The sequence below is a fragment of the Andrena cerasifolii genome, chromosome 4 (genome assembly GCF_050908995.1).
Source record: "Andrena cerasifolii isolate SP2316 chromosome 4, iyAndCera1_principal, whole genome shotgun sequence".
Lineage (NCBI taxonomy): Eukaryota > Metazoa > Arthropoda > Insecta > Hymenoptera > Andrenidae > Andrena > Andrena cerasifolii.
In genome coordinates, this window is record NC_135121.1 from 13,123,925 (window position 1) to 13,149,127 (window position 25,203).

The 25,203-nt window shown below is 47.7% G+C and overlaps 3 protein-coding genes across 5 annotated transcripts in view; 2 read left to right on the top strand and 1 right to left on the bottom strand.

Annotated features, from left to right (window-relative positions):
- LOC143368484 (hemicentin-1) overlaps positions 1–25,203 on the bottom strand; it is a 354,314-nt gene that overhangs the window by 255,088 nt on the left and 74,023 nt on the right. Inside the window, exon 1 of one of the 2 annotated variants that reach the window (XM_076811253.1) lies at positions 14,281–15,382. The exons of the other annotated variant lie outside the window; for it this stretch is intronic. The gene's annotated coding sequence lies outside the window, so the exon portion shown is untranslated. Of the gene's footprint in view, positions 1–14,280; positions 15,383–25,203 lie in introns of those variants that run through there. 2 annotated transcript variants of the gene reach the window in all.
- Positions 6,907–18,702, top strand: LOC143368490 (glucose dehydrogenase [FAD, quinone]). Its single transcript, XM_076811269.1, has 10 exons — positions 6,907–7,093; positions 8,149–8,358; positions 15,377–15,505; positions 15,725–15,921; positions 16,129–16,488; positions 16,810–16,957; positions 17,048–17,365; positions 17,452–17,822; positions 17,924–18,018; positions 18,104–18,702. The coding sequence occupies exons 2-10, from the start codon at positions 8,151–8,153 to the stop codon at positions 18,183–18,185; spliced, it is 1,908 nt and encodes a 635-aa protein (XP_076667384.1). The 5' UTR covers positions 6,907–7,093; positions 8,149–8,150; the 3' UTR covers positions 18,186–18,702.
- The window catches only part of LOC143368482 (uncharacterized), a 328,678-nt gene continuing 325,639 nt past the window's right edge, over positions 22,165–25,203 (top strand). For both annotated transcript variants that reach the window (XM_076811250.1, XM_076811251.1), the window contains exons 1-8: positions 22,165–22,326; positions 22,451–22,667; positions 22,765–22,893; positions 22,967–23,163; positions 23,254–23,348; positions 23,432–23,696; positions 23,776–24,244; positions 24,321–24,691. In XM_076811250.1, coding sequence (XP_076667365.1) covers positions 22,324–22,326; positions 22,451–22,667; positions 22,765–22,893; positions 22,967–23,163; positions 23,254–23,348; positions 23,432–23,696; positions 23,776–24,244; positions 24,321–24,691 — 1,746 coding nt within the window. In that variant the 5' untranslated portion in view covers positions 22,165–22,323. The remainder of the gene's footprint in view (positions 22,327–22,450; positions 22,668–22,764; positions 22,894–22,966; positions 23,164–23,253; positions 23,349–23,431; positions 23,697–23,775; positions 24,245–24,320; positions 24,692–25,203) is intronic.

A 25,203-nucleotide genomic window follows, 5' to 3' on the forward strand; every position in this document is an offset into this window, starting at 1 on the left:
GTTAAAGAGCCTCACATTCGAGCACGAAGCCAGCGCGTAATCAGCAAACGGGAATAACTGGCTCAAACGGACAGCGAGACGCGTTTGATGGTCGGGACCAATACAGTCGAGATTACCGACAAGTTATGCCGACGTAAATTCACTGTCGGCCGCCTGGTCTCTCTCGCTCCTTTCCCCCGCGAGCGAGCAGGTTCACTTTAATTATCAGATGTACGTAGACGCGCTGGAAAATAGTTCAGCGGCGCGAAAAATTTAATCAGCCGACCAGCCAGTTACATTACCAGTTTCGCGGAAAACACGCCGCTTGACAGAAAATCCGCACGCGCCGTTTTCCGTTTGCGCGCGCGCGCGCGCGCATGGAAACGTAAGTGAGGTTTGTTTGTTTGTTTTTATTGTTTTCCTGTGTTTTAAGCAGGGTGGGGTTTCAAGCTTATTTTTGCTTATATTGCCCAACGAACTGTAGTCCCATTTTTTTTTTGTTCCCTCCTCTTTCCTTCGGGTCCCAGCAGCAGCAGCGCACCCGGAGAAAGGTGGGTCTCCCATCTTTCCCCGGTACACCGCCCCGTGATGCTTAATTAACTTCGATGATCTAACGAGAACCGGTGTTTTCCATCATGGCTACGGCCGCTGGTTAACGTAAGTGATAGTCCGACGGTGCACAGTGTAACGAGTATATAAGAAATAAAATCAATTTTACATTAAGATACAGTTATTCACATGTAATTGATATGTTAATCATATTTGTACACAAAAAATTAATTTTTAACACAAAATAATTCATTATAATTCATTATATTTTTTTTAAATACATTTCAACACAAATTAATAAAAAAACATATGAAACAATTGTAAAAAAATAAAATTAAATTTTTAAATAATTCGTATTCATAATAAATTTTAAATTATTCATTCTTATTATACATCTTCATCACTATCAGTTGAATCTGAAGGAATTCAAAGCTCGGTGTCTTTTAAAAATAAATATTCCAGCACAGATTTGTCTAATTTTTCGTTTTATTATGTGCGTTTCTTCTTATGTGGGAGCACTCGGGAGCAGATAAAATTTACATCAAATTAAAGGGCATAAAAAGAACTAATTGTAGTTTAAAAAAATGAAAGAACCGATATGTTTCGTTTTTTTTTTAATTCTCTCCAGAATTTAGAAGATGCGACAAAAAAGAGTAATAATTTGAGTCACTGGTACGTATCCATATCTTTAAATGAAAGATGTTTTAATTAATAAAACGAAAGAAGGATATATTTTGCTTATTTTCAAAGAAGAAAGAAAGAAAGGAACATACAGAAACAACACAAATGCAGTGGGTAAATATTTCCTATGTATAGTCTGTGGCAGCTTGCGTTTGGTTATTGGACTTTGAATGTATTTACTGACCTTAAATCCTTTATGTATGTTACAAAGTTACGACGTTCTTATGTCGGGGGACTGTTTACTACCAATTCCATGAATTGAAATAAAAAATTAAAAAACCCAAATTTTTGCTTTTCGACCACTTGTCGCGACGCTGTGCGCCGGCGAAAACCGCGGCTCGCGCCGTAATTTCCAGGCTTTAGAGGCGACAGTTATTGTTCGCTATTAATTGCCCTCTCATTAGACGGAGGCGCGCAGCTTCATCGCGGCAGGACGACTCGATGCGTCATCGACTAGGCCCCAGGAGAGCCGATCATCGCGATACCAATGGAAACGCGTTATCGATTCCCGCGAGGAGACCCCTGCTGCTCGCCGAGCCAGCAATCCGCCGAAGAAAAACAATGGGGCAGCGTATCCGTTGACAAAACCGGGAATACCTTGCGTAAACGTGTGTTCGTCATCGAATCGCTAGTCATCGAAGGATGCATGCGCGCCTCTTCGGCACAGATCCGCGTGCACGGCAGAAATGAAAGAGGACTGGGCTGGTTACCAGCTTCCCTACCCTCGCGTTTATTACGTCCCCGGGGGAAGCAAGATTAATGAACGTATTAATGGACGGCAACTCGCGCGAAATTCTTCCGCCCCCCCCCCCCGCTGCCGTAAAAACCCTGCCCTTCTTACGGGGTAGGTACTCTTAATGCAACGATGCTCTTGGATACCGTCCTACGTGGATACCGAGGGCAAGAAAGCGAACCACTTAGGAGATGGCGATAGGAAGAAACATCGCCCGTGCTGCTCGCTGAAAAACTGTTAACCGCGCCACGGTTAACGCGGGAGGACAATATTTTCCACCCCGGCTCGGCCATCTTAGCGGAAGGTTCGGGAAAGCTAGATGGGTATCGCGTCTGGCTTACGAACGAAATGGTAATTTGATTGCGTCGAAGTAAACTCCGTGGGAATCGCGGGCAACGGCCGCAACGAAGGCAGAAGTAAGGAAAGTCTTGTTCTGCATTCTTTCCCTCCGATCTGTCTACTGTAACACTTATAACCTCCCGCGTGCCGGCCGGGTTGTGAAAAGCGGTAAGATAAAATTTATTGGTGGCGTTCGTCGACACGGTCTCGGTGGCCGTGTGACAGCCGGAAAAAAACCCGGAAGTCCCATTGTCCGCCGTTGCACCGAGTCTCCCGCGAAATATGATTTTTGTTCAGCCGACTGTGCGCAGCGCGCTGCCGAACAATGCGGATCTACGGATCCATGGATCCACGGATCCACGACGGCCCCGGGGTTCTTCGGCTCGTTAGAGGGCAAAGTCGTTTGTCGATTAACGCGACGAGGATCGTTGTTCGACCAGGGTTAACCACGCAATTAGTGGTCACCGGTTCGAATCTCTGTCAAGGAAGTCGCGACGAAGTGAAATCTTCAACGACACCGTTGCTCTTCCATTCAGAGAAAACAGCGCAAGGAATTCTTCTTCTGGCGGAGAAATAGGGCAAGCTTCCTTTCGAACGTTTATTTATTTATTTATTTATTTATTTATAGGGGAAAGTCGTGGAGTACCGACCGCTCTAAGCTTCTTTGTTATATCTTGGGGTAGTGTGGATAAAAATCAGAAATTCAAAAACGTGTTTGTAGTATAGATGGAACTTAATAAGAGGAGGGAAATTATTTTTTGTGAAATTTAATAATAAGAATTGATAATTCGCAAAAGTGAAAAAGTTGTAATTTCTAGGAAACGAAAAATTGTTATGTGGGAAACATTTTAGATCGTGGTATATTTTGTACAAAGAATATTGCAAAACTAGGGCGTTTTAGTAAATTTAATAGACTAGAGATAGTATACATAATGGAACAAAATTATTTACTCACATGAGAAACAAAAGATTAGCTTTAAAAAATAACTTTTAACCCACTGAATATCAACGTACCTATACGTTTCGTGCCTCAGAACATCGAAAGAAATGGAGTAAACGACACGGACCCGAAATAGGTTATAGAGAATTGTGATTTTCATTTGTTAATACAAATAAAGTGATAATATCTGGCCGAAGAAGCGAGAACTAGCTTTGGTCGGTACTGCACGACTCTTTATATACACAATAGAAAAGATCAGTAGAGGAGTAGTATTTACATAAAAGTAGAAACACAAAGAAGAACACCTAAAGCCAAAATGAAATAGTGCCGAGATATAGTGCAAGCAAAACGAATAAGAGAAAATATACAATGGAAATAAATAGGAGTTAAAGAGAATAATTAACCGCCTTTCTCGCAGAGTGCTTGAAAGAGTATAATGAGTGGCAGAAGAAATCTACTAAATACGCAACAGAATTTGAGATTCCACACAGTTTATCAACACAGTTATCCATGCCAAAAGTAGCAGAATGTTTACGCAGCATAAATAGTGGAGTATTCCTTAGCAATCTGGGCGATACATTAAGTTCAAATAAGCTTAGAAGCTCCGGACACTTGACGCGGTGATTCATAACTATAAAAGAAAGTATTTAGATCGGATAAAAGCCTCCGCTTTTCAAGACGAAGATAGCCCAGAGTGGAAAGTATATGCTCGGAATTATGAGAAAATCTATCAAAAGAATCCTCTCCAAAGATTTGATGTGACAGACACGGTAAGGATTCCGAAGATTAGAACAATATTCCAAATGAGGAAGAACAAGGGTGGTGTAAAGAGTATTAAGCGTCTTTGGGTTCCTGAAGTCAACGGCAGCTCTCATCGTGAAGCCGAGGGCTCTAGAGGCTGTACCTCTAACATGAGCATAGTGTTTTCTAAAATCCGCTGAGGCAGAGAAGATAACTCCTAGTTCATGAATGGAATCAACAGAATCCAGAAACCTCCCATTAATGCTGCAATCAAACTGAACATTAATATATAAACTGCGGTGGAATCGGATCACGTGTCATTTAGAGAGGTTCAGCTGCACACGATTCGCGAGGCACCACATGGCAACATTAGATAGATCTTCCTGCAGAAGTTGTTCATCCATGAGGGACCGAATAGAGCGATATATTTTTAGTCATCAGCAACATGTTCGAAGGTACTCATCGTGGATGCTCTACCTCGACTTCACTAGCTTAATCGAACGGGATACTATTTAATATCCTAATATCCTATATTGGCTCCAGTCTATTCAACGGAGCGGCTAAAAAATTCATGGAACGCGTCCGGGATATCGGGGGTTGTCTAAGGGCAGACAGTCTTTGATCCTGGAAATCCATCGGGCCAATGGCCCGCGCGCAGAATCGTGCGCGCGCCCCCAATAGCGGCGGCGTTGGGGGCGTAATAATAATCGCGTAAAATCGAATCGGGGCCGGTAATTTCGGTAATGGCCGTTTTCGTAGCGAGCGACGGAAGAGTTACTGATCCAGGGGTGTGTAGAGGAGCGTGCGAGGACCCGGGCGCGTCCTGTATCCGGTGTCGCGCACATCCGCTGCCAATGAATCCGAGTCTGCTGGCTAAGTGGAACGCTATTATCGGTTCGTACGTGCGCGTTGTCGCATTATTATATTCTGACCGCGCTCGCTACGAAATAACCGGCGCGGCGGTTCACGGTTTATTAACACGGGGAACGCGAGCGGTAGCGTGCCCGCGAGCGCTCGCCGTTTACGCGGACAATGTTCGACCCGTGAATAATTTCATCGCGAAGACCGAACCGTTCCGGCGTGCCGGAACTGGCCGAATTATGACCGCACGAAGAGCTGGACGCGTACCTATACACGAACGTCGGGTCGCTTTGCGCCGACAGCACTCCTGGGCCATAGCGTACATAAAAGGACACGCGTCAAACGAGAAAGGAATGGCGTTTTAAATCAAGTTTCCGCCCGCCACCGCTCGACGAGCTAGTCGGGGCGAACCGTCGACTAAACCCTCGCAATAAGCGTTGTCCTACGCTCGATTAATTCGACAAACTCGAGTGCACGAGAGGGAGGTCTCCAAGGCTCCCGGGACAACGTCGAGCTTCAGCGTTTCACTTCTCTTCGAATTCGAAACATCAAACGTGTCGCGATTCGCCGAATGCTCCCCGCGAACCGAAGGGAGGAACTAGTCGAGCCTGAAAGATTGGCACGCGCGATAGCGAGAGATAAGTTGAGCTCCTCGTGATTACGCTACGGGAACTACGCGGCTACGATGATCCCGGCCTTGAGAACTGGCGTACGTGTCACGATTCGGAATAGCCTGTTGTGGCGAGGTGGATATTTCGAAAACCACATTTTCGCGAAAGCGAGATGACTTTTAGCAATCGCATCTGCGGACAACCGAAAATGGGAAGACGCGGGCACCGGGTGCTCGAACCTGAGATCAGACTCCTCGTTTCGTTGATTCGTTACGCCCCGTTCGTCCGTTCCAACGGACCTAGGAGGACACACATTCTTCTTTGCATTCTAGTAATTTATGAGTACCGTTAGCCGGCGAAAAGAAGACTCCTGGCAGGCGGTCTCCGGTGATCCAGTCCGCTGCTGTGATGATTGGGCGAGTCACCTATTTGGGCACAGTTCTGAAGACGGGGCACACGTAATTTGGTTATCGGCTGAAGTAGCCACATATATTGTCGCACCGCGCGACGAAGAGAGCTAACGGAACACATCGAGATCGAGTGGGTTGAGCGATCCGATCGACGAATGCCAAAGCAATAGCATAGGCATCTCAGACGGTTATCATGATGTCAAATAAGGGGTTATACCTAGTCAGGCAACCGAAAAGAGGCGAATGTTTGTGATTTTTTTTTTAATAAGCGGAAGCATATATTCTTACAGAACTTTTTGCGCTTAAAAGAGCAATATTTAAAGAACATTTGGTAATTTTTTCGTAGAAAAATATTTAAATTTATATTAAAGTAACAACCCACATCCAAGAAGCCTTTTTAAAAGTTTGATTTTGCGGTGAGCACTGCCACTCGAAACCTGATTATCTAAAATCAAAATACGAAAAAGATTTAGTTAATATATTAATGTATCCTCTGATTGACGGAGGGAATTTCCGAAATATTAATTTAAAACGAAATGGCGGCTATTTAAAGTTGAAATCCTAATTTATTCGTGCAAAAATCACGCGAAGAAATCAGGATTTCAACTACAAATAGCCGCCATTTTGTTTTAAATTAATAGTTCGGATAATTCTCCCCGTCAACCTGAGGATAAATTAATATACTAACGAAATCTTTTTTGTTTTTTGTTCATGATTGCTCTATTTGACCACGGGAAAGTTAAGCAAAGTTTGAGCGCGCTGAATGAGCCATAGCTGGCACGTTACCGTGTGAAGGCACGCGGCACCACGTAAGGGTTAATCAGCCCCAGTTTGTTTCCACAAGTGACTGTAGAATCTGAATTCTAATTGCGCTGCGTAATAACTCGCATGTGATAAACTCGTGTTCCTCTTATTTGGGCAACTATGACCCTGAGCGAGCACGCTCCCCACCTGCCGAAAAAAATCATGGAAATTTTCCCGTTGTGCCGATTCGCATGGCTTAGACGGGGAAGAGGACGACGGCGAGGTGGGGGATGAATTATATAGAGACGTTCTACGGTGAGAGGCTTTACAGTTGCAGCTAGCTCTCTTGCAGCTGCGAGGCTGATACTCGGTGCGATCTATCGCCTTACCACGCGCTCCTAGTGTTTACCTACCGCGGACATTCGCTCGGCTGTTGTACTCGTCGCGTTTTTTGTTTTTTGTTCATCGCTTCGCACCTCGACGAGTATCCCCGTGAAGTTTCAAGGTAACGAGAGAAAAGGGATTAATTGTTAAAGGAGTGGCGCGATAGGATTCCGTATCGCCTAATCGACAAGCAAGTAACGCCGTTGCAACGCGAAAGTTCGACCGCGAAGCTGAGCTTTAAATTCGATCGCCCGCTAATCCGTCAGTCGCGGGAAAAGTGCCGCGCGAAATCCTCGCGGTTATTCGCGGGCCGGTTGTCGCGGCGCGGCAGTGCGCTCGGGTGAGCTGCCAACAATGAAATATTACTAAATCATGATTTCCGTCACGCGCTGCTTTTTACTTTTTCGCGCGCGGTCTAGACGCTAAAGTAATCGTTCTATGGATTTTAGAACGGCGCGGACGGCACGCCTTAATAATAGCCGTCTTCTCGCCTACAATTCTTTTTTTCCCTCGGTCTCTTTCTTCAAATATTAATTCCCGCCGCTCGCGCTCGTTTGTACGCGCGCGGGAAATGCGGTCGCGTTAATTAGTGGTAAATTAATTAATACGGCCGGTAAGGTAGGCGCGCATTAATTCATTCGTCCCGCTAATTAATGCGCGGATTTATTTCGCCGGGACTTTAGTTAGTCGGTGGGTTTACGTAAACGTTATTGGGAACGGCGGCTCGACTCTCCCGATCAGCTACGACGAAACCGATCACCCTGCGCGGGTGCGAAGAGGATCGGAGAGGTGGCCCGCTGGCACGCGCCTCCTGTCTTCGCGAGAAAGTTGGCGCAAGCTTGTGCCACGCGATCCTGGTGATTTCAGTGTGTCCCTGACTTCGATTGGCAAGCACCGGATACGGACATTAGCTGGTAGCAAAAACCGGAGCCTGGACGAAACTCGAATACCTGGCGCGACTGCACGCGACTCGCCTGCCTAGGAGAGCCAGGCCACCGGCACCGCGGGGCAAATCGATCACACCACGCGACGGCCGCGTTCACGAGTCATTAGCGAATCTTCCCGTCGACATTCGCCCTTCTCCAAATCTTTTCTCTTCACCACGTCGCGCGGTAGCTTCATTCAGAACTTCTCGATCGACGCCTGCAGTAATTGCTCTTTTCGCACTGGTCGCAGAGATGTCGTACAACGTGACCGCTACGTCGGCGTGCCCGGAGCCGTACCTGGGCCCGAGCTTGGCGCAAACCTGCCCAGGCTCGCAGTTTCTGACCTTCATGACCCTCCTGGACACGTTCATCCGCGCCAAGGATGACATCTCCCAGCTATGCGAGCGCGTCAGGCCGATCGATCCGCCGGAGCACTATTACGATTTCATCGTCGTCGGCGGTGAGTACCAGATAATTCGACGGCCGTGTACGCAGCGTCTGCGGGGGTATCGCAGTAATTTCAATTGAAACGCGGCTGAAATTTTCATGCATCTCGCCCGAAATACCGTAACGAAAGCAAATGGCTTTCGCTGAATGATTTACGGCCGGCGGGGTGTCGGTGCTCCGCGTGCTCAATTATTAATGGCACTTTCCCATCGTTCAGATGCGAACAGGCTAATATAATAATAGACTTTAATGGAAGCCGAACTTCCATTGTAGGGAGCGGGAATTATTCAGCGATATCCGGGCGCATTAATTTAACGGTGCTCGTTAAAGTTACAACGGGGCCGAAATTTTACCGAAGTGGAGTCGCTCGTTCCGAGCCCGCGGTGGCGTCCATCATCGGCGAAAAATCTGTCGGGGGGTAGTAGGAATCGGTCCATCATCGGGCGGGCACCGCGAGGGGTTAATCGCCCGAGCGATTCGCACCCTGGCGGCTGGCTACCTAGTTCGGCTAGCCAGCCGCACGAAAACTTGACCGACATGGACCGTGACGCAAATTCGAATCGAAAGCAAACAGGTATGAACGCCCGGCCCGATCGGGCATCTGTCTCGCCGTATGCATTTGCGTTCGATCGGCGCGTATTCATAATAATCGCGGCCCGAAACGATCGCTGGAAAGTCGCCGTCTATTCGACCGAACAATCCGCGGAATATAATTCCCCCGTTAAACACAAACATCGGCGAGAAGAAAACGTCCGAGCCGCTATCGATCTGTGTTCACGGGCGCATCGGCGGGCGTATGTGAGCACACGTGCGCGCCCAATATGCGGCTGATTGCGGCCAAGTAATCGTGTATTCAAATTAATCCGCTTTGTCGATGATTTCCATCTGCCTCGGTCGGGCAACTTACGCGGAAAAATAAGGACGAATCGGAACGAACCGATTCATCGTGATATCGGTTGGTTTCGTGGGAAACGGGAAGAAGAAAGGAATCGAATCCGGGTAGAACATCCTTGGTTAGCTATTGTTATCGTCGACGGAGGAAACGTTAATGAAAGACGCCTCTCCACGACAATGGAAATGCCTCTTGGATGGATCCGTTTCGTTTCGTTACGATCGAGTATCGTTATCCGGTTGGCTAAATAATTTTCCGACCGACCTGGCGATGTACATTTTCGTATTAATCCCGGCAGATCCGACCGATTCGATTCGATCCAGAACGAGTAGATGATGCCGCGCCGGTAGAACAATCGAGCGGGGCAAATGCCCGGAAATTGAAATGAAAAGAAGCTCGCCCCGCCGCGGTCTCGCGGTTGCGTTATTACGCTCCGTTTTTGTTCCGCGCTTGCAGAAGCTACGGAACGGCAGCTTTTAAACAACATAATAAAGTTCCGTTAATACCTTTTTCCCAGCGGTATAATGCCGGCGGTGAAAAAGAAGACGCGGCCGAAGATACAATCCGACGAATACGAATATAAAGGTAAAGAAAGATCGTCGGGTATAACGAACGGTGACGTGGCCGAGCAAGAAACAAACGGCGCATCTTAGCGTTTTCTGAACGGGTGTAATTAGTAAACTTCGGCGACAAGTTAACTCGTTACCAGCGGAACGAACGACGACGTAACTCGTCTTGGTCGCTTAACGGGTTAAGGAGGACGGAACCGGGGCAAGCTTCGGGCTGCTGGAGAAAAAAAAGGAACTCGTAATTGGATATTTTACGAGCCGGCCGTCGAAAACCGCCACGCAAATCCGCGGCGCGAGTTTGCGGCTTTTTCTACACCCCCAGCCGATCCGCTCGGCTCGCGCGTTCAATGATCCAACAGAATTTTGCACGCACGTTGAACCTTCGTCCTTACCTATTCACGAGCTGTTAATCAGTCTTCCCGAATCTCTTGAGCCTCGCCTTCGTTTGCACGTGGACAAGTGCGCAAACACCGCCTGGCCCGTTCCCAGACATTACGGATTGGAAGGTACATAACGTTATCGGGATGTCAACTTTAGGAATTATGAATGTTACATGAACGTTAAAACAGATCGGCGTGTATTTTTAGCTGAATTTTAGCGATTCATCGTCCTGTAGACAGTGTAGACCATCGCTTCTTGCCGAGGGGTGAGCTCTTCGAACAGCGCAAACTTCCCGTTTGTAAGAAGATTAGCAGCTGATAATGGCTGGCCCACCTAACACCGCGGCTTTAAATATCTCTGCTATCTTTAACGATACGCGCGCGTGGGTAGAAGCTGTTTGAAGGCAAACATATTCGGATCAGGCAAATAGTACGATAAACAACATCGAAAATCTGTATTAACCACCATTATCTCGTTAATGGCATTCCATGTATACTCGATTAACCGTGATTGTATCGTACGCATACCCAAGTATTAACCGACCAATTGATTACGAACTAGTTAATTGAATATTCGGCAACCTGATAAGGCCAATTACAATCGAGGGCGCTACGCGTAGCGCAAGCCGCAAACTTCCGTCGAAGATGAATCGCTGGGGGTTTACGGTGTTTACGGGCTGATAATTATAAACAGTGGAACGCTTGACGAAAGTGACCTAGCTTCCTTGCAAAAAGGAGTTCCTTCATCGATCGAGACTATCGCTGGCGGAAGCCGGCGCGGAAACCAGGATACCAGCGTTACATAAATCGTCGAAGAGAACCGGTTCCTTTCGAAGAGCGAATAATTAAGCCTACACAGACATTAACGCGGCATTTGACGGTTGTTAGAGAAGCGATTAGACTGCAGGTGTGTACGCGTGCCGGCAAATACGGTAAAACACAAAGCTCCGCTGGGCCGCGAGCCACGGAATAGGTGGTTTACGGTCGGCCGAGCCCGCATTTCCATAATCTCGCCGAATATTCAGCGTATCGCGCGATGAAAACGTTATTTTCTCGATGTCACTTCCCTCGGTTATACCCCATTCCTTCGCCTTGCTTTTTTCCCCCCATCGAATATCGATGCGCCGGTCCGCGGCCATTAGTGTAACTCCTCCCTCGTCGACAACATTCAGCGGTCCGTTTCGACGCGTCCTTTACAATTTTCTAAAAACCTCCCGCCGATTTACCCTCGACCATAAAACAATGGGTACTAAATGCTTTCCACGCTGTCACCATTCCTTTAATCGTCTTCGCTCCATTAAATTTCCGCCCGTACGCATCGATCTAGTGAAATTGCCGTCCATAGACACTAGACCGCCAGTAACAATGGTTAAGGTTATATCGATAAGCCTGCCGAGTCGTTAGACTTCTATTCGCCGATGGCAATTCCTATATGCAAGTCTGCGAACGTTCTCGGAAGCTCGACGGCGGTAAGTATCGTCGAGGCATCGAGAAGCGTGCCGTGAAAGGACGTCGGAGATGAATTTACGCGAGAACGGGGGGTGGTGTCTTGACCGAACGGCTGAACTGTCTGCTCGGTGGCAGGGTATCGTCGAACCATAAGTATACCGTCGACTAGAAGTGAGCGCCGGCCATAAAGATACAAATCGACGGGTGGAATAAGCGACGCGAAGCCGCTTTATGCGCGAATAGACTCCGACCTGCTGGCGGAACAGCGTAAATAAGGTAGCACCGCGGTCCGGGGAGAAGATTCGCGTTTCATCGAGCAGCGTCGGCGAAACGGAAACGGAATGCGCCGGACCTGAATCGAAATATGTCCCCCAGCGACTATAATTCGGGCCAGGTACATAAAACTGGCGGGAAGTCGTGGACGATGAAGGGAAATGCAGGGTAAATCGTGAGGGCTGCGTTGATCCACCAATCGATCGAGCGATCAGCCCGCGGATCGTCGCGGCGCACTGTGGTGCCTTTTCCCGAAAAGCTGGCCAAAAGTCAATTTCTGAAGTGAATAGCAGATTGTTGGTAGTATGGCATATTTAACAAATGCCGCTTGAAAATTTAAAATATAGTGGTTGGTTAATGAGATATTGGCCATCGAATTTGACGAAATTTGGTGCTTCTTAGATGGCTTGCAAACGCTAGCATGTTTAACGTACCTATCAGGCAAAGTTCATTTTTAAAAAATTCATATGTAAAACCATATTGGATTCGCTATTTTATTTTCAAAAATTTGATGTTCAGATTCGTAATCAGCGACCCCAAAAGCCCACGTGCACCGATTTCTGATTAATATGAAGTTGGTTTTGGTGATTTCTGATTAATATGAAGCGATTTGGAGCCACTGTGCGGCGGTTGCGTAACCATGTCGACCGTTTTTTACCAGTGCGGAACGGTTTTCACTCGATCTGCCGGCGTCGCAACAGCAACGGCAACAGCAACGTGGCTGCGCTGCCGAGAAATCACGCGACGCGCGAGAAAAACCGGAGGATACTTCTTTTCGCGGGACTGAACCCTATCGCGAAAGGTGCCGGGCGATCGGGATTTATAGTCGATTCGCTGCGCGGTTCGTAAAGCAAGTCGACACCTCCACGCTGCATCGCTGCGTTCCACTTTCGGAACTCTATCTTCGGGATAACACTCGGCACCTCGGTCCCGTGCTCGTTTACGGGGCAGTCTTCTCGGGGAAGGTGGGAACCTCGAACTCGACGGCTCGCGTGCAAAGAAGTTTGAAAGAAATTATTTCATTTTAAATAGTAGATTAATAGATTACGAATAGCTGTGTCGACTGCTCTTCGATTTTAGAATTATTTAGATTTAACACTCCACCTAGGAATTTCAGGAAATTTCGGCTCGTTCACCGGTCACCTCTGCTTTCGGTGTGAATAACTCCATTGACTGCTCAGCCACCAAGTTCTGTCACGCCGTAGACTTTTTTCAAATACTACTTAGTGTGCCTTTCAAGAACCATCTCTTAACTTTATTTCGCAACAACTCTGTCTAAGTAATCTCTCCCTTAAAGCCCTGATAATGTTATGATTATCACGTGATCATTCCCATTTCACTTAGACTAACAAACGGAACCCTGAATACAAAAAAAAAACACTGTAAACAATACACTATCGAAAATACATCTTGAGAACTAAATATATTCAGCATAAATAACACAAACAAGGTGATCAAAATATAGATCAAACATTTTGAAGCACTAGCTTAAACTTCACAGTGGATTCACAAACCTTCAAAAACGTTCTATTCCAACAATTTTAACTAAGAATGTTGCTTGTCTGTAACACTTTGTACCCACGCGGACGCAGCGCTATCTCGCGTTTCCTTCTAAAAAATACTGTCACTGCCCATCTCTCCCGTATGACCATCTCACCCTGACTTACCCTACTACATCTTGTCACTTGTTACACAGTTCCGTCTTCTGTTATGTATACATCACCTCTTACCAAAGGGTGCCCACCCTTGTATAAATAAATAAATAATATATAATAAATATGGCGGGAAAAGCGTTCTCGCCGCTTGGCTTGAATAGCGCGGCTCCGCGACAGCTTCTCGACGCTACCCTTTCTCAATTAGCCCAGGCAAATAGACGAGAATCAGGGCAAGAACAATAACGGTGGAATCGCAATCGGCACGGCTTATTTTCCGCGCTATTGCGCTCGATCGATCCGGCCGGTCGAAGAATAGCGTCGGAAAAGCTTTGGACGCCCGAGTATCCTTTCTACAATTGTCAGAGGCGAATTCGACGCGATTAAACGCAGAACTAATTAACGCGGTTAAGCTGGCCTGCGCGCGGTTGCGTTTTCTTCGCCTACTCGCCGGTCACGATACCTTCGTTCAGATGAAACGACGCGTGCACAACAATTCCTGGCAACTCGTTACACTGTGCGCGCACGATCGCTGAGTAGCGTGATATCGCCCGCCGCTACTATCGCAAAAATTAACGAATTAGTTACATAAAACCGTAGTACAGAATTCATAACGTACGCCGACCAAACGGACAATTACGCTCGAAATTAATCTAACAAATCCAAGAAGTAGGTACTCGCACCAACTCTGGTACCACGTAGGTACACGAACACTAGTACCAACTCTGCTGATTAGATGTCTGCTTCCGCAGCGGAGCTTACACAATACGATACAAAAAATTAAGCCTGTTACAACCGCTTGACGGAGTATTGAAGCTGAATAATTCAATACTCCGCCGACATTTTCAATTCAATTTCTCTTGTACAAGTAAACAGTCTCTGATTCCCCTACACACAGGCGACGATCATACTCATTTCAGAACGAACACCTAACAAAGTAGTTCATATAACTGGAAGTTAGGTAATATTAAACAGCCACATTGTTTTCCTTGTGGGCTTCGCGTAACTGCGTATAGCAGCTTTCCGAACATAAATAACATAATTGTCACTTGCTTTGAAGTTTCCCTAAACTTTGCTATCTCCCAGAAGAATTCCCGCCACGATAGAGTGGTTTTGCATACGCATGTTACTCACACGAACGACAAGGTTCACGGGCGTTGCCGATAAGCGAAGGTGCCGCTGCATTAGGAGATAACCACGTGCTAATCTATACACGACACTTATGGTACCGGACACATCGCTGTTCCGAAGAATAAGCGCGCACGCTTTTCCCATTTCAAACGAATGCGCGGACGTCACGCGGCACGTGAAAAGACGACACGTTCCTGGTACATATTACTGGGGTGCCTTACCGCCGCGGAAGCACAGCGTTCCCTTTTCACGGAAGAAAGTGCGATTTCCAGCGACAGTCGAGCTTTCCTCCACCGGCGCGGCGTCGCGTTCGCGTGCGTGCGTGTGTTCGTGCAAAAGCCGGCCGCGCGCGTCACCCGCAAATGAAGGTGAAACACGTCTCGCGCAGCGCCGCGCTACAGGAAGCATAAACGTACACGCACGGCATAATTACTTATACCTGTTGGCACACCATGGCCAAGGCCTTATCGAGCGGCTTTCTACCCCTATCTTCGCCACGTTTCTTTGCGACCGTTGCATCCCGCCTGATATATCGCTCATTAGCCCATTAAACGCGTATGCGGTCTAACAGTACCGCGGGACGGGCCCCGAGCAGCTACTGTTTAGGCAGAAACAACAGTTTTTATACAAGACTAACGAGCTGCCCGCTAATAGCTAAGCACGCTTTTTCTCTATTGCTTGACAGGAGGAACAGCCGGTTCCGTGGTGGCATCTAGGCTCAGCGACCAACCGGAATGGAAAGTTCTGCTACTCGAAGCTGGCCCGGACGAGCCGCCGGGCGCCGAAGTGCCCAGTATGGTGGCGATGTTCTTAGGTACGTCTGCAACTGCTTTCCTAAGACCAGCTACCCTTCCATCTCGTAGACACAGATTCGATGCCTTCCGCGGAGCAGAATTACTGTTAAACGATCCGGAAACAAGAGCCCCGCGAGCTGTTGCGGCTGAGCAAGTTCCCCTGCTACCGTTGACCCTCGTCACGCACGGAGATCATTGTTTCTCGCCTAGACATAATCGATTCCCTGTCGTTCGTGCAGGCTCCGAGATCGACTGGCAGTATCGAACCGTGAACGAGGAGAACGCGTGCCTCGGGACCGGGGGCTCGTGCTACTGGCCGAGAGGCAAGAATCTCGGCGGCACGTCGGTCCATAACGGCATGATGTACACCCGCGGACACGCTAAGGACTTCAACGACTGGGCGGCCATGGGCAACGAGGGATGGTCTTGGGAGGAGGTAAAGCGAGAACGATGTGGACAAAAGAAAAAAAAAATGAAAAAAAGAAACAAGAACTGGCTACGTGGCGCACGCACCCGAGTTGTGAAACTCGAGTTGCGTGTAGTTAACGAGGAGCGATTTGCCAATCCGCCTGTCTGATTCACGGCAATAGGCCGCGGAAACTTTTCAGCACGACACGCTACTTTTTGCGCCCCGGTTATGTAGGTCTTGCCGTACTACACCTGCTCGGAGAACAACACGGAGATCAATCGCGTCGGGAGCAAATATCACTCGACCGACGGGTTGCTGACCGTGGAGAGGTTCCCTTGGAGGCCCGACATCTCCAGCGACATCCTCGCGGCGGCTGCGGAGAAAGGCTACCCAATGTCGGAGGACCTTAACGGCGATCAGTTCACCGGCTTCACGATCGCCCAAACGATGAGCAAGGACGGCGTTAGACAGAGCTCCGCCACCGCCTTCCTTCGGCCATTCCGTTACAGACGGAACCTCCAGGTCGCTCTGAACGCCACAGCCACGAAGATCATTATCGAAAACATGAAAGCGGTCGGCGTTCAGTTCTATCAGGTTAGTAATGCATGCGTAATAGTGCGGGGGTGCTGCATTATGCTCGCAGTTAGAGTATCGGAATCTTTGTAGCGATACCGAAGAATTATGCACCTGTCGGAACGGTTACAAGAAGACACTGACATATCAGTGACAAATTGGTTTCATATATCCGGCTCGATTAGCGATGCAGTTGCGCGTGAACTTATTCCTTATCTCGGGTTTCTAACGTTGCGAAACGGCATTCCCCAGCGGGAAAAAAAGATTACGCCAAGATTAATTAACACAGTACCTTCTCGAAATCAAAGTTAAGATTACTATTACCAGCGGCATGTTTTTTAGGACGGCGAACTTCGGGTGGCCCGAGCTGCTCGCGAGGTGATCGTCTCTGGCGGTGCTGTCAACTCCCCTCAACTCTTGCTGCTCTCTGGGATTGGACCGAAGGAACATTTACAGGAGGTGAACGTGACCGTCGCCAAGGATCTGCCTGGTAAACAAAGCGCGCCACCGGTGCGCTATGCAACGTTCCCCCGGCTAATCGAATTTCTCGAGGCTGAAATGCATTTTTCCGCGTTCACAGGCGTCGGCGAGAATCTACAGAATCACGTGTCGTACACCCTGTCCTTCAACATCGATCAGCCGAACGAGTACGAGCTGAACTGGGCGGCGGCTGTGGAATACATTTCGTTCCACAAAGGGCCGATGGCGTCCACGGGGTTGTCCCAATTGACGGGGATCCTCCCCTCGATATACACGTCCTCCGAGCACCCTGATCTCCAGTTATTCTTTGGAGGATACCAGGCGGCATGCAGCGTCACCGGCGAGGTGGGAGCTCTCATGGACGACGGGCGTCGCAGCATAAGCATATCGCCGACGAATCTTCATCCACGCAGCCGAGGTACCGTTCTTTGATACCGAAACTCCTCTACCCTCCGACGGCTATTTTACGTCCGATGATACGAACCGAATCTGTCCCTCTACCAGGAACGCTTCGTCTAGCCAGCAACGATCCTCTAGCCAAGCCTGTGATCCACGGAAATTATTTGAGCGATCCCTTGGACGCTGCCATTCTGGTGCAGGGGATCCAGATAGCATTGTCGTTCAGCAACACCACCGCGCTGGGAAAATACAACATGACGCTGAGTAACGCGCCCCTGGCAGCGTGTTCCCAGTACACGTTCTCGAGCGACGATTACTGGACCTGCGCCGTGCGTCAGGACACTGGCCCGGAGAACCATCAGGCTGGCTCCTGCAAAATGGGCCCGGCCAGCGATCGCATGGCCGTGGTCGATCCCCGATTGAAGGTGCACGGAATCAAAGGACTGAGAGTGGCTGACACGTCCATCATGCCGCAGGTACATAATACTTACTTTATACGTCTCCCTCTCGCGAGAACTCGCGCCCTCCCTGTCCCTTAACCGCGAATCCAACTAACGAAAGTGTTTTGTTCCCAAAGGTGACGTCCGGTAACACGGCCGCTCCGGCAATAATGATCGGCGAGAGGGCAGCCGCGTTCATCAAAGAGGACTGGGGTGGTGCCGCAACGCAATGGTACGGCCCCCTCCTACCCCCGTGGAAACTCTCAGCCCCATGGAAACGCTATTACTAGTCACTAGCAATTTGCCATATTTCGTAGTTCCCGTTCCACGATCGACAACTCGCTGGATCTATTGCTTTGGGGGATCAAATACATCGACTGGGACCAGGCAGTCTGGTAGTCAAGATCATCGATCGATCTAGTCCATGATCCAAGCGGGTTTCTTCCCAAGCGAATTACGTAGCCGACGGTGCCGGCGAAACGTCACCAAAGAGTCGACTCCGAAAGGACACGGCACGCCTACATTTCTCTCCTCGCCGCCGCGCCGTGATCGAGTCGATCGAAAGGGTGGAACGGAAATTCAACGGAACACTCACGCTAACGGCGTCCAACTGTTGCCAATGCTATTGCCACTTCGTTATTGCGCTCTTCCTCTTTTACCTGCGCTCTCATCTTCTTGCTGCTCGACGCTGAGGGTGCATCGTGTCGGCGCGACTCGAATCTTTTTTACCCGAGCTTGCTCTGCCGATCAGCGATATTGTCTCTATGAGCCGTTCCTCTTCCTACGCGAGCAGAGACAGGAGAATCTGCAAAGGCTGTTCCGGGAACGGGCAAAAATTCAAGAGGCAATCTTTCATATGTTCAGTACGGTGTGTAAATCGAATTCGGGTAACAATAAAGCCATGTTTTAGCAATTATCGCGGTCTATTTCTCTACGAAGGTGACGTTGAAAGGATGTTACTATTTCCCACGACGATTAAGTAATATAGTAAGTATGTAGGTGGAGATTACAGCATTCTTTATAACGAGCTTAGTATTAATATTTACCGTTCTTCAAACTTAGCGTGCTCTATTTTTACCTCACACTTGATCAATTGGCAGGAACTTTGCTGTCGCGAGTTAGTTTTATGTTGTAAGTTCTGAAAATTTCTACAGCTGTCTAAATAGCCACCTACTTGCCCGTTGACAGAACTAAATAAGTTGGAGGCCGTGCTGCATGAAGCTAATGTAAGATCACAACAGATAATGTGCGCAGGTGATCTGAATGTAAATCTTTTAAATAATCTTGAACCGGGAGCGTAGATGATACACAACATGCTGACACTCCTGTCACCTGATCAGGTCATTGAGTTGCCCACTCGTATCACGGCTAACTCAACATCACTAATTGACTTGATCACGATAAGTAACGGTTTAAGGTGTAGCTCAGCTAACTCCATTGATGTGGGAAAAATTAGCGATCATATTACGGCGCAATAGTAAGCACATAAACGAGGAGCAATTTAATAATCAGCGATGTGAATTAATTGGGCTCTGCTGTATGAAGTTGAAAATGTAGACATAAAATTAGACATATTTAATAAGAATATTCCACCGCTGTTTAATATGTATGCGCCTCTTGAAGTAAGACGTGGAACTAAAAAAAAAGCGCCATGGATAACATCTAATCTTAAATATCTTATGAAAATACGTAATGCAGCGCTATCAAAATATAACAAAAGTAAATCCTCATCCGACTGGAATTATAATAAGCGATTAAGAAACTATGCTAGTGCAATTACTAGATCTGAAAGGAGGGCATACTTTAAAAGGCTAATGCAATCATCCAGTAGTGAAAACTCTTCTGAATTTTGGTACCAGCTCAACCAGGCGGGTATTCACCAACCAGCTTGTAAGGCTACATCGACGGTGCTAAACTTTGCGCCAGATATTATAAACAAATATTTCATAGACTCTCTTCCGAATATATCGACAAGCGATGACCTGCTGGAGGAATATCATGATATTTCAGGCCAGATGATAGTAAGGTGTATTCCTTTCTGCCTGGAACCACAGTTCCAGTGCTCGGTGTTACTTCTCGGTTCTACATTACATTTACAAAATGTGCCTTAGGGTACGTTTATGTTGGAGCTGCGATAATAGCGAAGAAAAAGAAATATTTCTTTCTCGACGCTTTTATCGTTGGTCATCTATGTAGTAAGCGTTGCTCTACTCGCTGCTCCAATGTAAACAGTTCCATTACAGTAATCGTCCGTTATGAGTCCGTTTTTTCCGCCCGTTGAGAGTCCGGCGACTATCCGCACAATTTCTTGGAAGCCTGCGGACGAGAGTGAGAGAACCGGACAAGGAGCGAGAGGAAACTAAAGGGTCGACACAGCCACTGGCCGCGCGGAACCATGTCCGCAACCCGCTATGAGTCCACCGCCAGCCCCGTTCGACGGACTCATAACGGGCGATTACTGTATAACAATATAATGTATTTCGACGCTTCGCTCTTATCGTCGCTCTTATCGTTTATCTCAGCTCCAACATAAACGTACCCTAACATTGACATTACAATAGGCTCTCATACAATCAGGTCACAAAAGTCCATAAAAAATCTTGGTCTTGTAATGGATGAGAATCGGAACTTTGAGGAGCACGTGCCGCAGAAATGTCGTACATTGCGCCACAAAAAAAAAGAAGAAAAAACCCAAATATGTAGAGGAAGTGCAGCATATTTGAAATAATGTTGGTAATTTGGAATACCGAAGTACCTGATAAACTACTAACGCTATTTAATTTGAAACACCGTAGATAATAGGGGCTAATGACCTGTTAACTAATGACATTTGTGGATGAACCGCCATTTTAACATTTTCGACTTAATCTGCAGAATAAAAACACGTAAATCTGCAAAAGTTTTTCAGCAAGTATTTAATCGTTCCAATCATGGTTCAAAGATGACGAAACTTTAAAGTTAAACACTTAATCTACTCATTTGCATGTTCCTTCTACGGTTCCGTGTCAGTTTTGCGATAATTTCGAGGATACAAAGTGTGACATGAAATTTTAGATTTCAATACCATTTTGCTAATTCGGAATACCGAAGGTGAAGGTAATTTGGAATATTCCAAAGCTTGGCGATGCTTTTGTTTCACGCGCAACAGCTATCGCCGCGTCGGTTTCGGCCAGCGCTGTCCATTTATAGGTATTTACCTATGATTGGTCCTATATTGTGATTTTTTAGCCTGATTAAATCATAAAAGCAAATATTTTTATTATCTACATGGTTTTTTAAGTTTATAAAGTGTAGGTAAATAGTAGAGTACCGGTACTCCAAATTATCTGCACCTTAACGAAATCGATACTTACTGTCATTTTTCATTTAGGCCAATGTTTCAGTTACTTTTTCTTTTTTATTATTACTGAGAGTCTGAAATATAAAAGTTTATTAGTTTCCCTATGATATTATGCAGTTTTATTTGTTCCCACCCGCTGCCGAAATTTGTTATTCGTCTTAAACAAACTGGTATTCTAAATATACTGCACTTCCTCTACTAATCTAACGCAATTTGTTGGTGTAATAAAGACGTATTATTATTATTATTATAATTATTATTATTATTATTATTATTATTATTATTATTATTTTTATTATTATAGGTTCATACTTTCATTAAATTAAAAAAAAATCGTACGATTCGGATAAGCCAACTCGTCAGATTCGAACTCGTCGTATTCGTCTGGAACTTTCATAAGCGTCTATGCACTCTCTAAGTGCAATCTGTACAGATCGAAAGTGTTCATTTGAAGGCTGGTGTCATATCCTCGCGTGTATTTTCGTTAAGCCGTTATTTAGGAATCGATTGCAACAGCTATTACGCCATAATGTAGTCGTCAAGAACGCCCAGTTATCACCGCGGGTTCACGGCGAACGTTGACTGCAATTAAAAGAATTTCGGAAATAATTAACAGTTACGACTAAAAAACTGTCAGTGGCGGTGCAAGCTCAACGAATTCGAACACTTAGCAGGGCTTTAGAGAAAAAAGGGGAACTCTCCCTTTCCATAGCTATGACCAAAGAGTCGAACCACTGTACGCCTCTGGAATAGCCCGAACGATAAATCTAAATAGATTGTCAGCGAGCGTGACGCGGGATGGAAGCATAATTGCGTCACTGTAAATCAAAATCCTGCTAATAAATAGTTTTTATGACGGAAGTTTATCGTCGTTTAATGCGTCAACGGCGTAGGCTTTCCTCCTGTCCAAACTTGTCCACTTGTCTCCGTTCTTAACGTGCCCGCGACACGTAATTTATCAATACAAAGAAACATTAGCTAGTGCGGACACCAATTTACATGCATGATTGCGTTATCGATAATACGCGAGCGTTCCACAAAATATGTTGTCCTTATCATCTTCATACATATCGAGCTCGTAAAAGTTCGAGTATATAAGAGAGTGGCGAGTAAAAGTAGGCAGCCAGTCGAGAAGGTACATCACCGACTCATCCGCACCGATTCTTTGGGCATACTCGACCACATCTACAAATCACCATGGTACGTTGACATTTCCGATTCTCTATACTCGCGTCCGGGGGTGATTAATCGTACGTGCTGGGGCACCGGCTGCCGCTCTGCACCCTGGGATACGCGTGCACGATCTTACTACCCTTCGTTGCAGTGTTTGGGTCCAATCAGCGGCGGCTTGGAGCCGCAATGCCCGAATCCATTCTTGGGAGGTCCTCAGCTGCAGGACGTGTGTTCTGCCAGTTCAGGTCTTATGTTCCTGACCGTGCTGAATAGCCTTGTGGTTTCGAGCCCGAAGATCGGTGATCCATGCGGCCGCGTGGAGCCAATCAAGAGGCCAGCACTCGAGTACGACTTCATCGTCGTCGGTGGTACGTTTGCAGAAAAGCCGAAGCTTAGCGCAGTATAAGACAGCTCGCGTCTGTCGCCATGTATCGAACTATATCTTCACGTGTTGTAACTACGTAGCTGGAGCTGCTGGGCCTGTAGTGGCTGCTGGTTTGAGCGAGGTGAAGAAGTGGAATGTTCTTCTTGTCGAGGCGGGAGCGGACGAGCCGGCTGGGGCCGAAATACCCAGCAATCTGCAGCTATACCTTGGTAATTGGGCCGTCCGATCGACGCAGCGACGGGCTAATCGGACGTTAGCAATATTCTCGTATTCCTTTCGCAGGTGGCGAAATGGACTGGCAATACCAGACCTCGAACGAGTCGCACGCCTGTCTGAGCACAGGAGGCAGCTGCTACTGGCCCCGTGGTAAGAATCTCGGTGGCTGCACGGCCCATCACGGTATGGCTTACCATCGTGGACACGCCAAGGATTACGAGAGATGGGTTGAGAAAGGCAACAAGGGATGGTCCTGGGAAGAGGTACGGTACACATCGATCGATGTACTACGAAGAGCGAAGTTAATACAAAGTCAGAAAGGTTTTTGTAACGTGCGGGCAACCTTCTTCTAGGTCTTGCCGGTGTTCAAGAGCATGGAAGATAACACGGAAATCGATAGAGTAGGTTCGAAGTACCACGGCACCGGAGGGCCCATGACAGTCCAGAGGTGAGTTTCACGCGGTTCGCTCTTCATTCCGAAGAGACTCCCCCCTCTGGAACCAAGCGCGATGCTTTCTTCTGTCGCGGTAGGTTCCCCTGGCATCCTCCTTTCGCGGATTACGTTATGAGAGCGGCGGAGGAAACAGGCCTCGGCGTTATCGAGGACTTGGTTGGCGACAAGAACAAGGGTTTCACGGTGGCGCAAACCATCAGCAGAAACGGCGTGAGGCTCAGCACCATCGCTTCCCACATTCGGCCGAACCGACATCGTAAGAATCTTCACGTAGCCGTGAACGCAACCGTCACGAAAGTCAGGACCATCGGAAAGAGGGCAACTGGCATCGAGATGATAATGGTGAGACGTCGCGCTGAGTCCACTGTTCGCAACCCGTTCGTCCTTTCCCTACTGATCTCACGTCTGTTTTCTCAACCAGAACGGCAAGCGACACGTAGTGAGGGCCAGGCGAGAAGTGATCCTGTCAGCTGGCACGATCAATTCAGCTCAGCTATTGCTTCTGTCAGGAATCGGACCGAAAGAACACCTGCGCGACGTGAAAATTCCCGTGGTGCACGACCTGCCGGGCGTCGGCGAGAATCTTCACAACCACCAATCGTACGGAATTGATTTCAGCCTGAACGAAAAAGCGTTCTCCGAGTTGAACGTTGACAGCGCCACCCAGTACGTGAACAATCAAACCGGGCCATTGTCGGGCACAGGTATGGCGCAGGTCACCGGAATTCTGGCGTCCAAGCATGCGACCCCAGACGACCCAGACATCCAGATATTCTTCGCCGGCTTCCAGGCCATATGCACGCCCAAATTAAAGGTCGCCGACTTGGGATCGTTTGGCGACCGGACGCCTGTCAGGATGACCTCGGTCAACGTAAGGCCAGTCAGCAAAGGTGAGCACAGCTTTCCGTTTCCATCTATCGCGTGAACTGTACTGTTTATGTGACTCGATTAAATGTTTGTCGGCAGGTGTTATCAAGCTGAACAGCAGGAATCCCTTGGAGCCACCGTATATCTGGAGTAACGACTTGGGAGAGAAACTCGACCGATTGAGGATAGTGGCTGGTATCCGTATAATCCAGAATCTCACTTCCGCCTCGTTATGGCAGGAAATCGGCCTGAGAAACGAACACGTACGCCAACCCGAGTGCTCCCACTTGAAGGAGGACAGCGACGAGTACTGGGAGTGTGCGATCACTTATGTCACAAGACCGGAGAACCACCAGGCAGGAACATGCCAGATGGGCCCTGCTTCGAACCCAATGACCGTGGTCGATCCCCGATTGAAGGTGCACGGAATGAAAGGACTGAGAGTGGCCGATGCGTCCGTCATGCCAAGGGTAAGATTCTACCATTCACGTAGCAATTCACTGACATTTCCGATCGATCTCCCGCTCCTATCTTTAATGCACGTTTCCATTCCCTCGGTTAATAGGTAGTGTCGGGTAATCCGGTTGCTGCTATCAACATGATTGGACAAAGAGCCGTGGACTTCATCAAGGAAGACTGGCGTATCTCCGCGTAAAAGTTCTTGCCCCGCACAAGAGCGAAATCATGACTGCTGTAAAAGCTGATGCCACCTTGCGACACTGGCAAAATATCGCTTAATAATAAATGATTGCAATATTTCGTATCGAGAAACACGAGTACGCTTGCTTTTTACCCCCAGAACGAGTCCTTGCCTCCGCGCCTGATTGTGACCGAGTGGAATGTCCCCCTTTGATCACTCCAGACCAACTATTCCGCACCTCTGGTCGAGTTTATTTTAAACTGCGAGATTCGACTCTGCGAAACTTGGCCCGGACTCGATTACGAGATCGTTAGGGCTACGGCCAAGTGACCCGAGTTATTC